The sequence below is a fragment of the Halyomorpha halys genome, unplaced genomic scaffold (genome assembly GCF_000696795.3).
Source record: "Halyomorpha halys isolate HHAL.00 unplaced genomic scaffold, Hhal_1.1 Scaffold1752.1, whole genome shotgun sequence".
Taxonomy (NCBI): Eukaryota; Metazoa; Arthropoda; class Insecta; order Hemiptera; family Pentatomidae; genus Halyomorpha; species Halyomorpha halys.
In genome coordinates, this window is record NW_027115467.1 from 35,628 (window position 1) to 49,845 (window position 14,218).

The 14,218-nt window shown below is 29.2% G+C and overlaps 1 protein-coding gene and 1 long non-coding RNA gene across 6 annotated transcripts in view; one reads left to right on the top strand and one right to left on the bottom strand.

The window, feature by feature from the left end:
* GABA-B-R1 (gamma-aminobutyric acid type B receptor subunit 1) overlaps positions 1 to 13,897 on the bottom strand; it is a 21,619-nt gene extending 7,722 nt beyond the window's left edge. For 2 of the 5 annotated variants that reach the window (XM_067052518.1, XM_067052516.1), the window contains exons 1-16: positions 13,458 to 13,896; positions 11,638 to 11,775; positions 11,461 to 11,559; positions 10,855 to 10,989; positions 9,991 to 10,161; positions 8,691 to 8,907; positions 8,470 to 8,618; positions 6,369 to 6,501; positions 6,164 to 6,291; positions 5,933 to 6,074; positions 4,893 to 5,043; positions 4,575 to 4,815; positions 4,283 to 4,490; positions 3,937 to 4,193; positions 2,086 to 2,223; positions 1,119 to 1,217 (exon numbers count right to left, since the gene is read on the bottom strand). In XM_067052518.1, coding sequence (XP_066908619.1) covers positions 1,119 to 1,217; positions 2,086 to 2,223; positions 3,937 to 4,193; positions 4,283 to 4,490; positions 4,575 to 4,815; positions 4,893 to 5,043; positions 5,933 to 6,074; positions 6,164 to 6,291; positions 6,369 to 6,501; positions 8,470 to 8,618; positions 8,691 to 8,907; positions 9,991 to 10,161; positions 10,855 to 10,989; positions 11,461 to 11,559; positions 11,638 to 11,775; positions 13,458 to 13,490 — 2,439 coding nt within the window. In that variant the 5' untranslated portion in view covers positions 13,491 to 13,896. Of the gene's footprint in view, positions 1 to 742; positions 1,218 to 2,085; positions 2,224 to 3,936; positions 4,194 to 4,282; positions 4,491 to 4,574; positions 4,816 to 4,892; positions 5,044 to 5,932; positions 6,075 to 6,163; positions 6,292 to 6,368; positions 6,502 to 8,469; positions 8,619 to 8,690; positions 8,908 to 9,990; positions 10,162 to 10,854; positions 10,990 to 11,460; positions 11,560 to 11,637; positions 11,776 to 11,945; positions 12,227 to 13,457 lie in introns of those variants that run through there. The other 3 variants (XM_067052517.1, XM_067052519.1, XM_024361171.2) reach the window with 3 other exon arrangements.
* LOC136797054 (uncharacterized) lies at positions 6,986 to 7,641 on the top strand. Its single transcript, XR_010844854.1, has 2 exons — positions 6,986 to 7,156; positions 7,415 to 7,641. It is a non-coding gene; the product is annotated as an uncharacterized lncRNA (long non-coding RNA).
* Positions 13,898 to 14,218: the final 321 nt, after the last annotated feature.

Consider the following 14,218-nt stretch of genomic DNA (forward strand, 5'->3'; position numbering starts at 1 on the left):
TATATATATATATATCGACTATTAAAGACATCCACTCTGAAATCAGAAGAAACAAGTTCCAAATCAGTTTACTAGCCACGATAGGAGTTTTCTTATTTTCTTTTCCTTAACTACCATTATTGTAATAAACAGATGTAAGTTAAATCATATACATTTTTTTAGCAAAGAATTGCAGTTTTGTTTAATAATGGCTTCATCAGTACATACTCATTTCACATTTTGAAAACTACTTTTTTTATTTTCTTTAAAGCCAATTTAATTTAGCATTTCTCGTGTTTCTGTTTGTGAAATATTCTAGTTGCCTTTTGCTCGTTCCTAATCCTAACTGAAGTGTTGATCAGATACTGAGCAATGATTCACAAGTTTTAGTCGAGTAGAATTTAAAAAAAAAAGTATTTTCCCATAGACACAAAGATCAAGAAAAAATATGAGATATTTTGGGCATTCATGATAACTCCAACAGCTCACAAATCCCTCAACCAACTTTGAGTATAGAATGAAAAGCAATAGAGAAAATGAACATGATTAATAATCATTATCATAAACTTTATAAAAATATTTCAATCAAAAAACATTAACTTAAAACTAATAGTTATAGTTATACAACCAGTTTACAGCTTAGCAAAAGAATTTTCAATATCAATTGTTTTTACTACTTCATGTCTAGTAAAAACAATTGATATTGAAAAAGCAATAAGCACTATTAACTCATTTTGTAATGCTTTAATTGCTTTTTCAATATCAATTGTTTTTTTTAAATCCATTTTAGGCCTCTGTGTCATATTATGAGATTAATTTTTTCATTAGGTACATTTAGTAAATTGAAAATAGATTTATAATATTTAATTAAAAACAAATATAAAATTTTCCTCATAAATTTTCTTTTGCTTTGTGTCTGAAGTTTTTATAACAAAAACTAGTAAGTACTTGTGAGTAGTGAAACATTCATATAAATGATAGCTATTTGGTTCATTAGTATAAAAAAAAGTCTATAAATATGATTCTGAGAATTCAAGGTCTGAGGCACTGGCCCTGGACGAGCGTGTATGCCCATAGGCAGAATCTGAAGTGCCTTCTCCTGTAATGAAGTCAGCTACGATGAGAGCATCTTTGTTTACCGTGAGTGGGTTAGGTCCAAGATCTCCTTTGCCATCTAGAGGTTTTCCCATATCCTTTTCTGCTAACCGCTGTTTAAGTAGTCTGATTTTCTCTTCTTTCTGAAATTTAATTTATTTGTATAGATAGGATGGTCATATGTCAAGTTTTGATTGGGACAGACCTGTTATGTTTAAGGGCTTTCAAGGAGTTTCCAAAAAGGTGTCAATTCGGGTTTCTCAATAAAAAAAACAACAAGTTTTTGAACTTTAGTCTAACAAATAATTTTTAACAATAATAATTTTTAAAAAAAAATCTAATTTTCAAATAGAAGCAGTTAGTTCAGTGTCAATTATTTATATAAATTTTGACTTTACTTCTGAACAGTTTTATGAAATGATACTAAAAAAACATGTTTTGAAAAAAATCATAAGTTCACAGCGACATTTTTGGAACAAAGAGACTCCAGGATACTTAAGCAAAAGGTTTCAAGTGAACTTTTTGTACAAACAGCAACTTAACTTGATGGAAATATATGTTTGAAAAAGTTAAATTCGTTATTCAGTTCTTAATATATCAATGAAAATATGGTCATTGTTGATTGTAGTATTTTCTGCCATATATTAATTTGCATGAAGTTTACACCACAAAGTTTCAATATGCTTATGCATATACCTATACATCTTGTATTTGTAACTTTGAAGAAACAATGATGGAAATTTAAAGTTTACTATAAACAAAGTTTTTTGTTTATAGTAAAATTTAAATTAAGTTAATATGTTTGTATTAACTCAAAATATTGATTTAATATTTTAGTTGTTCTCCTCCAGTTTTTGTAAGACATTATTTAAAAAACTTTAAATGCTCACTCTCAACAGTTTATGACTTTACAAGGCCCATGTTTCTCCAAAGAAAACATACAACTATCAATTGGTTTACAGAAAAATGAAAAGAAATACTAATTTAAAAAATCTTATACGTATAACTTACTACACTGATTAACTTTTGTAGTTCTTCATTTTCAGCCAGAAGCTTTTGATATCTGTCTTCATCTTCTTTTGATATTCCAACATCAGGGTTATACTTTGACTCAGCTTTATCTCTTGGATGTCTTATTACTTCAATTACCTGTTATTTTAACAAAATCAAACATCAAATTTTAAAACATCAACAAGGGCACAATAATCGACAAATACCAAACATTTTGATTTAAATAATTTACTAATTTCTCAAAGAGTTATGCCTCTAACAGGGTCCATTCACTAAGTCTATAAATAGAGTAGATTAAGGATGGAGGAGGAGAGAGAACAAGTGGATTGCTGGTCCTTTTTGTCAATTCTGGAAGGCATTGACAAAAAAGGACATTATTTGTTTTCTGAGATCACCACAATAAATATATACTGATCCTGATCGGATTCAAACCCACCAAATACTAAGACACTATTGCTACAATGCACTTGATGTAAAGATCCGAAACCTCATCTACTTGAATAAAAAGGTAACGAAAAGGGACGTTTGTAATTAAGAAAGAATTCTTGTTTCAATTAATTCCAGAAATTAAGAGAATTTATAAATTGGGTAACTACATCTTTTACTTTTCCCATTGTGATAAATACTACTTTCAGCCACCTGAAGTTAAATTTGTTTTAATTTTTCATTTACGGTAGAAGTATTGTATATATTAACAAGATATACATTACATTCATATTTATTTTAAATATATCATGCATATTTGATTTCTTGAATCACCATGACCCTGTGATAGGCGCCAAGTGATGAATGAAAATCCAAAATACTTATTTTATTTCATTTGATAAAAAGAAATGTACAATTACAGTTCTGAGGCAAAGAAAACTAAAAAAAATGTCAAACATCTATTGAAATGATATATAATAAGATGGTCAGGGTTGCGGTCAAAAGAGAAACAAAAATAGTTTACAACTATTTATTTTCCGACGTTTCACCCCACTTTGCAGGGCTTCATCAGAGCTAAAAAGATACAAAATGATACAATGATAAGAATAAAAATACAAAGATAAGATACAATGATAAGAATAAAAACAAGTAACAATGGCAAGAGTAAAATTTCTTTATAAAAATAAGTAAAATATAAAGCTAAAAAAGTACAGGAGATGCACATAAAACAAAAACAATACTGGGGAGGAAAAAAAAAAATTATAGAGATAAAATAAACGTCATGAAAGAATAATTATAAATAAAATAATAATAATAATAATAATAATGATAATAAATGAGCAAAGAACAAGTCAGGACAACCTACCTGTTCAAAGCAATCGGTTGAACAGAAAGAAACAATGAAGCGGAAGCGTGGAGGAGTGGGGAGGAGGTAGTCAGCCAACCGTTTAACGGCTTTATTTCAATTTCAAATACGTCGTGTATACAGGAAGTAGTGATAAAGATATGACGAAAAAAGAAAAATGATAAGAGAAAAATACAGAAATATGATAATAATAACTAAGTAAAATTAAAAAAAATTTACTCTTGCCATTTTTACTTGTTTTTATTCTTATCGTTGTATCTTATCTTTGTATTTTTATTCTTAACATTGTATCATTTTGTATCTTTTTAGCCCTGATGAAGTCCTGCAAAGTGGAGCGAAACGTCGGAAAATAAATAGTTGTAAACTATTTTTGTTTCTCTTTTGACCATCTTCTTATATATCAATTTTTACGGTCAAGTATATATACATATATATCTATTAAAATGGTTTATTGATTCATGCTTATACAATATTAATGAATTCTAAGAAACCAACTATTCTAAACTATAAAGTTATTTAAAATAAATAAAATTTTAAGCAATAAGTAAATATGCACTAACCTTAGGTACAAAAATTAATGCCATTGAAAGGAAGCAACAGAATATCAAAGCAAGAGAAACAAATGTGAAACTTGCATCTTGCTGTGAGGCAATGACCAATGTTACTGGAGCAGTAATTAAGCACAGAACGACAACATTATAAATCGACATTCCTACGTATCTTGAGTCATTAATTTGCTTAACTTTAATGCTACGAGTTTCATAAGCCAAAAATAGACCAAATACCAAAACAAGTCCTTTATATCCATACATCAAACCTTAAACAGAAGATAAGAAAAAATAAAGGCTATACATAAATATACACAAGTTTTTAGGTTTGGCTATAAGTATGTGGTAAGTAGCTTACCTAACCAAATATTATGGTTATCGCTTTCACAATGCTCGAGTTCAGGCCTAATTTTTATATCATCGTCAATGTTCACAGGGTCCTCTAATGGAAAAACTTCGATTGTTCTTTGCAATGGATCATAAATTTGCCAAAAAATTAGAATAAAAAAATCTACTGACAATAACCCGGTAACCATTGTATATAACTTCCAAGGCTGCACTCTCTTCTGAAAAATTAGAATAAACTAAAGAACCCTTAAACAATCTTAGTAATGTCATTTGAAGAAAAAAGTTTAAAGGAGTACACTGACCACAGTATCTGATTTGGCTTTAGTAGTAAGCCTGTGAACTCGCCAGACTTTACTAAACATAGCTCCATATCCCAGTGTAAAACCTATAGAAAGTAGCCATGCTCTTGCTTGGCAGATTGCAGGATATTCCTCTCGAGAGATGAATTGCCCATCTAAACCCATTAGAAATACACTTGACAAGCAAATTATTACACCAACCAACATTATTGTATTGCATACAGGATGAGAGGACATTATGACCCTGAAACAAGAAAAAGTAATTAGTATTTTTCTTTTTCAAACAATACTATTTTAAGTAAATTTAGTGGTCAAAGATACCTTCTATGCCTGTAGCAAATGTTAAATGCAATTAAGCCAACAGCACCAATGATTCCTATGCTTGAAATAATCCACATGCAAATAAATAAAGGAACAGACAGTGTCCTTAATACCCTTCTGACAATGGTCCTATCTTGAGGCATCTTTCCTCCTGCACAAAAAGAAAAATATAAACAATAGCATAAATACCATAGGCACTTTTTTAAAAAAAACTTCTTGACTTAATCAAAATTTTCAATCAATGGTATTAATGACCAATGTATCAGTTGGATAAATTAATAAATAGTCAATGGTTTATGGAGAAGAAGTAACCAGTGGTACCTTTCGGTATGAACATTAATAATTAGTAGAGGAAATGTCACATTAAGCTCCTTTTCAACCTTCTCAGGGTATTTACCTAGCAAGAGTTTTGTTGCCATGTATGTCTTTTCTGGCATTAGGGTATCCTAGTAATTTGTAATGGAATCATGTGTATTAAGTGCTTATAAGTCTGTTAACAGTTATTATATGAAGATCAGTATGTAAGGTAATTTTGCTAACATATCAAGGTGCACTGCAGGGTTATTATTCTCAAAGTTTTTACCTAAAAAACGTAAAGTTTCTTAATAAAAGTCATTTTAGCAGTCCTATATGTCTGTGATTAGAGGCTTCTGCAGAATATGTCTAAAACCATATTCTACTAGAGAAAAAAAAATCACCTTCAATAACCTACTAGCTGTTTGTTGTTACGGTCATTAAAACTAGACACTTAAGCTGTGATATCACATAACTTTGAAAAAAAAAATTATGTACTATTTAAAAAATATATAAATGAACCCTTCATTCTAAGGATATTTTGAAAACATTCTTGAAATACTATACAGATATCGTACAAAATAATAGTTGAGATGAAATGTCTCCAGAATGATGAGTTGATTTTTTAAAATATTAAAATTGCATTATTAAGTTTTTCGGAGCTAAGAGGTACCACAGCTTAAGCAACGAATTGCATTGCAATTATAGTAATTCATCATTAAATAAATATAACAACAAAAACATACCACTCCATTTTTCTTTATTAAACCATGTTAGGTTATCTGCTTGAATATCATAATAACCTAATTTTACATAGGTTCCATTGATAACTTGCTCAATTTGTGTTAAGGCTATTCGATCTCCTTGAGAACTAAAAGCTACTACACCCTATATAAATAAGGCATAGAAATATTACTATGTATGATACATAATGTTTGTATATAAAATTTTAAAAAAATATTTGCACGAATACTTACAGAGACTCCCAGAAACTGTGTAGAATTAATAGCTGAATAAATATCATCTGCTATTTCCTTGTCAGTGTAAGTAAAACTCTTCAGAGTTCTTCCTCTATTTTGAAGCCTGGCCATCGTTTTATTAAATGCTATTAAAGGATTAAATTTTATTTCAATAATGCTTGGTGAACTTTTAAAAGTAATTAAATTAAAAAGTATGACATACCTAGAGCCACCGACCAAACTGCATCATATGCTAATGGAGCCTCTTGGTAACCTTCAGGATAGCGCATGTTGTCAATGTCATAATTACTTTTTCTCAAAACATCATTCAACCTTTCTCGAAAGTCCTCAGAGGTCTAAATAAAAATTTAGGAAATAAATTTATTTAAATTTAATATGTTGTATTTATCAAAAGAGGAGAAGATGGTTGGGGTGCGGCCAGTAATGAATACAAATAAGTAACATCTCCTCTTTATATAAATTTCATGATCAACTTTTAACTCATCATTATGGTATTTGTCTCGTAAAAACTTTTTTGGTTCATTTGAAAATTTTTTATTTTATAAAAATAATATGTACAAAAATTACTATATTGCTTCAGGATAAACCCGTATATATATATATATATATTTTTTTTTTTTTTTTTGCTTATTATTACAGATCAAGTATGATTTACATTTTTTTAAAAATTAAACTGAATGAAAAAACCTAAACAGTTTTGAAATAAAATAAAATAAAGACCATTTATTGATAATCTTTACACCAATACATGTTTAGTCTGCTTATTTTTATATTTACAGGTATAATATTTTTATATTTTCTATTTCAGTTCTTAACGGGTTTAAAAAGTTAGGGCAAGATATCTATTTATGTACAGTGTCTATATTTAGTACTGAATACATCGTAGTTATTCTCATGTAATATAAATAGTTGTTCTGAGGTTTTTTTTTTTTTTTGGAATACTTGTACAACTTTAAGTTGGTTAAATTAGTGAAGCTCCATATGGAACAGGTAAATGTTATGATAGGCCTTAGTACTGATTTATTGATTATCAATTTATTTCTGGGGGATAATTGGGAAAAGATAACTATGAATTGTTCCAAAAGATTCTAAATAGAATTTTTTCAACTTTGAGATTTTGATTTCAATAAGATTTTGAAGTACAGATGGATTGTGACTTAGATTATGATGTGTAAAACTGATACTTGGTAACAACAATATAATATCCCTTATGTTATTATACATTATTTATTATTATTATTTTTTTAGTTTATTTCAAATTTTTATAACTGGATCAGTGACAAAGGTATCTGATTGGTAAACTTTCATCTCCAGAAATGTCATTATGTAGGGGTGAGGAAACGATGAGAAGATATCATCTTTGGTACTGAATTTGAATGAATACTACTCACCCTATTATATATATTAATTATGATATTAAGGAAATACTGAATCAATTTTATGAGATATAATAAAATAAAGTTTTAAAGAAATAAGTTAAATGACTTTCTCTTGAATCTCAACTCTAAACATTAATAACCTACATGAATATAAATATTAAAGCAGTATTATAAATTCCAAAGCAAGAAGAAATCAGCACCATAGGGCTAATAACAATGAAGTATTCTTAAGTGTTTGGATGAAAATTGTGATGGGTATAGCAAGCTTAAGAACATGTTAAACGTGAAGACTGATCTATTCTAGATTAAAACTTTCAGTTTATAGTGTGATCTGTCATATACTTGCACAACCCTTAACAAACATTGAGAAATATAATTCTATGATCCACAGGAAGGAAAGCCTCTATTACCTCAAAATTGACATCTATTGTTTTGCATACTTTCATTTTGATTTGTCCTATGTCAGAAGGGCATCATTCTATTTTTGTAAACTTCTCCAAAAAAAAAAAAAAAATGGACAGATGTTTTTATAGTATGACAACCCAGCTCTCTTAACTTGTATAAGAAATTGAAGATTAGAGAAGAATCAAAATGAGATAACTCATTCAAAGTCATGATGAGTGTCGAACAGCAAACTGCCACCTGGCAGTTGTCCATTAACTGGTAGTCAATGAAGTTCCCACTGATAACTAAAAAAAAACTTCTAAAGGAAAACTGGATCATTCAATTCCAATTGGTAAAGGCTCGAACTTGTAGCTCAACTGTGAAGATCATATAATTCCTAATTAGTTACTTTATTATCTAATAAATATTTGGCATCCATGTTAATTATATAAAACAATTAGACAATTTAGAGAACAACAATAAATACTTCAAATAATAAGTATTATTACTTATTATATACACTAAGTAAGTATTTCGTACCATTCCTGAAATAGTTTTTTGATTATTTTGATTCCACATCAGAGCTTCAGTGGTTATGTGGCCTTCAGCAGCTGCTCTCATTTGTTCATGGGTACAGGTAATACCTTCTTTCTCAAGGTTAACTTCAAACCAGTTATCCTCATACCATCCTGGGACCAAAAATAATTTATGTATTATGAAACTTCAGTCAGCTGGTAACTTTATTTTTTACAGAAACTTACCTATAAAAAACCATACATATTGTTTTCCATATAGTCCTTGATGATAAATTTCACAAAGAACTCTCCTGGCTGCAACAACATAAAAGAGCCCAACTATTATCCGAGCATCTTGCCTCACTAGATTTCTCACAGCATCACTTGGGTCACTTAAAAAACTCTGTCTAGTAACTATTTCAATTTGATTTTCTTTGCATCTGGCTTCTAAATCTTCTACTGTCTAAAAAAATGTATGATTATTTCCTTTATTAAATTAGAACTAATGAAGATTCATATTCAGAACATAAACAATTTTTTTTAGATTTTATTTTTTATTACTTGATTTCATTTAAGAATTATCAGCTGCCTATGACCTTAAAGCCATAAAATAAGACCCGAAGGAGCAGATGTCACCTTCCATCAGTAGATATGTATAGATACTGTTAGTATTATTATTATTATAGATACTAGCCAATTTTACAACTAGTAAAACTGTAATTGGTCTTGGGTATATAAAAAAAAAAATTAAATTGATGAAAATTATCAAAGGAATTTATGAAGACTATAGAAGCAATAGAAAAACTTCAATTCCTTAAGTTTTTAAAATTCAATCTTGCTCACTCCATTAGACGTTTTTTTTAGATCTACCATAAAGGTCTGCTATGTAGTAGGTAGGTGGTAATTGGAGTGGTTGCTTTAAGCACAGTGGTCAGAAGGACGTCAAAGATCGGGGACAAAAATTAAACCCAGTGTAATAATAACTTTTAATAATTTAAATTGTAACAAGCTATAGCGTCAAAATTCATTGACCACTGGTGGAAGTGCAAAGGCATAAAATTGGCAAACTTTGGAAAATAGGCTACTGAACGATTAGGAGGAGAGGAACAAGGGTGCCAGGTAAAATCTCACCAAGAGCACCCTCTTGACCCACTGGATAATTCTGCCATCATGTTAAATAGAGTTATTTCCAATATGAAACTGTCTTTATTCGCTCACCCTTTTTTTAAAACTAGAATATAATATACCTTCAAGGAGTTTTTTGTTCAATGAGTCAGGAGTTATAAGTTAAGAGTTAGATGTAGAACCAACTGCTTAAAGAGCAATGGAGGGAATTTCAAAAGATTAATAAATTAGTACAGTACAAGCTATGCACAGATTTTTTTTGAAATGTTATTTTACTTGCAAATTTTGTCCCATACACTAGGCTTATTAATTATGCCATGTCTCCAGAATATTTATTATTAATGAGTTTATCTTATTTATAGAAAACTCTTAAATGCTACACTTAAAATTATTGAGAAAAATGTATATTCAACTATATTACTGATATAAAGACTTCTTCAGCTTGCTGTAATATAGCAACTCTTGACCAACCAAATTTCTCCATCAGTTTTATCCGTGTAGGGTTATGAACTGTGGCCGATGGGTGTGTTCTGAACAATGTTGGAAATCTTGTTCTATCCGAAAGTGCTGGGGAGCTGGCACCATAACATAACTGAAATTGAAGAAAATTCCTATGAAGTGAAGTTCATTGAGATGTTTTATCTTTCAGATAATTTCATGTAAAAAAAAATATTATAAATAGAGCTGTGATATATAATTATAATGATTTTATCAGATTGTTAGCTATTAAAAAAGGTATTATCCTTTGAAAATTATTATCAAGACACTATAATGAGAATCACAAGTGCAGGATACAGTAATTGTGCTGTAATAATTGATAATGTGTTGCTCTTAAATTGAAATATTATTATTTTTCTAAAAATTAACAATATCTGGTGTGATTCTGGCATATGCTATATTTTGGGCTAATTCTTGCAAATTATTTAACTATTATATTTTCTAGGCTCTTGAATAGCTGGAGTCAAATAAAATAAAGCACTGATCAGAAGAAATCATAACAAAAGTTTTGAGATTAGGCTAGTATCTAAAATTTTCTATACCGCAATCAAACTCTTGAATTGAGTAATGCAATAATTTCAAACAAAATAGTAATCACACACAGTTCACTAATGTTGGGTAACATTGATATAATTAAATTTATGAACAATTTAATCAATTATCTATACTAGAATTCATAAAAAAAATAACCTATTTAAATTTCTAACCCTTGGTGAAATTAATTTCTTTATTAATCTGGCTATATTTCAAAAGTAAAATAATTATTTAATTATCCATTTCATCTTACCACAACCAAATTCCACATTTTGGCTGCCTCGGCTACTGTTGTACAAACTGTGCTACATCCTGCTAGCAGCATCAGTTTTTGAGGTTTGTTGTAGAGTAAGTTGTACATAACTGAAGCTCCAAGTCCAGGCTCACACTTAAAATAAAAAGCTTTTTTAAAACCTGTTCAATTAGATTCCATACACTTTGTCAGATGTGTAACAAGCCTTTTAATTTTCTTCAGTCAAAAACTTGGTTGATAAGTCTGATGAACCAAAATGGATCTAAGGGATTTTTATTTACCATTTTTTGTTGGGAAAATCATGAGTAGCATAGATTTGTGCTAGTAATGGCCCCTCAATATCTAATTTTCACATGACATATTACCAACGTTAATCACTAAACAATTATTTAGAAATATGGAATATTTACGTTTGAAATAGGTACTATAATAATAGCTCCCTTTTTAAACCTTTTCCTTTTTTTGCGTTTGTACCTTCTATGAGGAAAATAACCTTATTAAAAGGACTGTTTAATACACTGCAATGCTATATTATTCATATTTTTTGATTAATTATATTCCAAAAACATAATTTTGCATGATAAAAAGATAAATACTTTTACTTACTTCACTATCATTCCAATGTAATTTTAATGTAAAACCTGGAAGGAGGTCCTTTCTATTATTTACATCTTCTAATGCAAGATTAGCAGCGGGCTCACATGCCTATAAATTAATTACATCAGAAATGGACCATATTTATATCATAAATTTTAATAATATTTGAATTAAAAATATAAGTACCTGTCCTCCCTGCCAACCTCCTTCCCCTCCGATCGGGAAAATTCCTCCAATGTGGAGAACATTGTCATCCTCTTTATCTTCACAAGAAACAGAATTAAGTAGGCAGTATGCAAACAGCAGGGCCAGCCATGGACATTTCTAAAATTTAGTGAAGAATATTAACATATTTCTTAGTTTTTATTAGCTTAATAATTATTAGAATTATTGTAAAGTTGGAAATGTGATAATCTGATTGAATTTCTTTAAAATGTCTAATCAGTAGTTAATTAGATTATGTAAAGTTTAAGTTATTATATTAATCTACATACATTTATAATTTTGATTTTTCACATCTACAAATTCATAATTTGACATTGACAGTTTATTCTTGATAAATTACAAAAAAGTCAATGAATAACTTTATTCTTCTGTAACTGTTTTTATTACTCAAGCAGTTGGCCTATAGGTAGTAACATTTTGCCGGTATATGTCTCTTCTTACCAAGTAAAAGAGAAAAGATTGGCTTCGTTTTTAGGTAAATAATAAGAGTTAAGATTCATTGAGATTCTATTTGAAGTGTAGAAACGTATATTGGATAAATTAAAAATAACTTCATTCAACATTTAAAATAAACAACAAACTTACTTTGGGGTAATTCATAAAAAATTTGATCAGTAAATTGCTAGAGATATGATAATAGTGGTTAATTAAAATCTTTTGATTTCACTATAAAAATTCTTAAAAAAAAAAAATATTAATAAACTTCAATGATGGTGAAATTAAAACTCTCCAAGCACTTACACTCGTCAATGATTATATGAACCAATGAATTTTAATGTAACAATGAATTTTGTGATATCCAGAGGAGAAGGCGAGGGGTTGAAGGGTACTATGAGGGAAGGGAGGGAGTCATTGATGAGATTCTTAGCATCTCTTTTAAATTTGATTTGAATAAAAACAGAATATATTTATGTTAAAATGTAATTATTATAGCCTAAAATTTAAAGAACTCAATAAAGCAATAATAACTTCCCAGAAATGAAATAATTTTCTTGTAACCAATTTACAGTAGATTTAAAACACTACAATAATTTTTTTTAATAAGCCCAACAGACAGTTAGGAAATTCAGAAGTCAGTTTTTATTAAGGTTTGATTTCAAAATAATTAAGAACTATTGAGAACTGTTCAGAAACTAACTGACCTTTTTTCTAGAGCCATCTAAAATGTTAGGAATTTCTATTGATAATACAGTTAAGAGTTTGCAAGTAAATTGTCTCAGGCTAATTACACCTGTTCAAGGTAAATAAATCGACACCAGATTAAATTTTCTAATGCCTAATGCAACCTGAAGTAACAGGAATTGATGGAAATTTATGCACCACCACAAATAATTACTTCTGTGGTAGGTTCATATTTTTTTTTCTAATTGCCAATAAAATAATTAGAGTAAAAATATATTATAAACATCACTAACAGCCTCTAAGCTTATTATAAAATATTATGTAATTAAAACTAATCAAAAATATTAAGTTGATCAAAGAAAATTTCAAGTCAGTTCAGAAATCATTCCTAAGACTGCAGGATAAACAAAATATACAAGCCCAACAAACATAACTGAAATTATGAGAGCAAGTAATACTACAATAGTCAGCTTCATGCCAGTTATCATTCTGAAATAATAACTTTAAGGTTCCAATGTTTTTATATATATTTTTACCCAGTAAATACACACTTTTATTTTTATAGATGAATAAATATTATATGTTATATATTTTAAAAGGAACAAAAAAAATCTTTGAGAGTAAATACTGTTGCGAAAATGTAACTAACAAAATAATACCTTTGCCATGACTGTAGGCCCTACTGTCTTCATTGGTATTGATCGCTACGCGGGCGGCGCATGCTAGAAGCAGCGAATTTTCGTATTCTCTTGTTCAAAAATTTAAGTGCAGTACTACAGCAGTTATGAAAACTCCCGTCATTTCAATCAACAAAAACATTTAGTGTCATACAGTTGATCTCAACAGTCAAGGTATACCAATATCTTGACTTTTATCGTGTTTTATTCCTCAAAACATACTGCATAGCTTGTTAAAGACTTGTGCATTACTGTTACCATATCAGCCTTCTTCGAAAATAAATCAAGCATTCTTGAACTAGAAACCTAGTTATAAAGTCTTTACTGGCCCATAGCCATCACTAAAGATATACATTAAGATAGAAAATGGTGCATTACAGAGGGAAAACCGAAAAATTATGTACTGATAAAATATATGAATTAGAACCTACATATTGTATTTATTTTGTTTATAAACCTTTGTAGAGAGAATTCAACTGTTTTAGTAAAGACTGGTAAGGTAATTGTTACTGGAGCAGCTGAGTCGACTTTCATAACGAATTTGTTTTCGATATTCCCAGATTTAAAGGAAGAGACTAGAGGTTGTGGTATCCCAGCCTATACATTTTAAGTAGAAATAAACGATATAATCATATATATCCAATGCACAATGAAGTACAACTCCTACGTGTTCAATTCAAAACAAAATAAAGATAATACAGTTTTCACTTCCATGTAAAGAGTAGGAAGGTAAATGTGAAGTT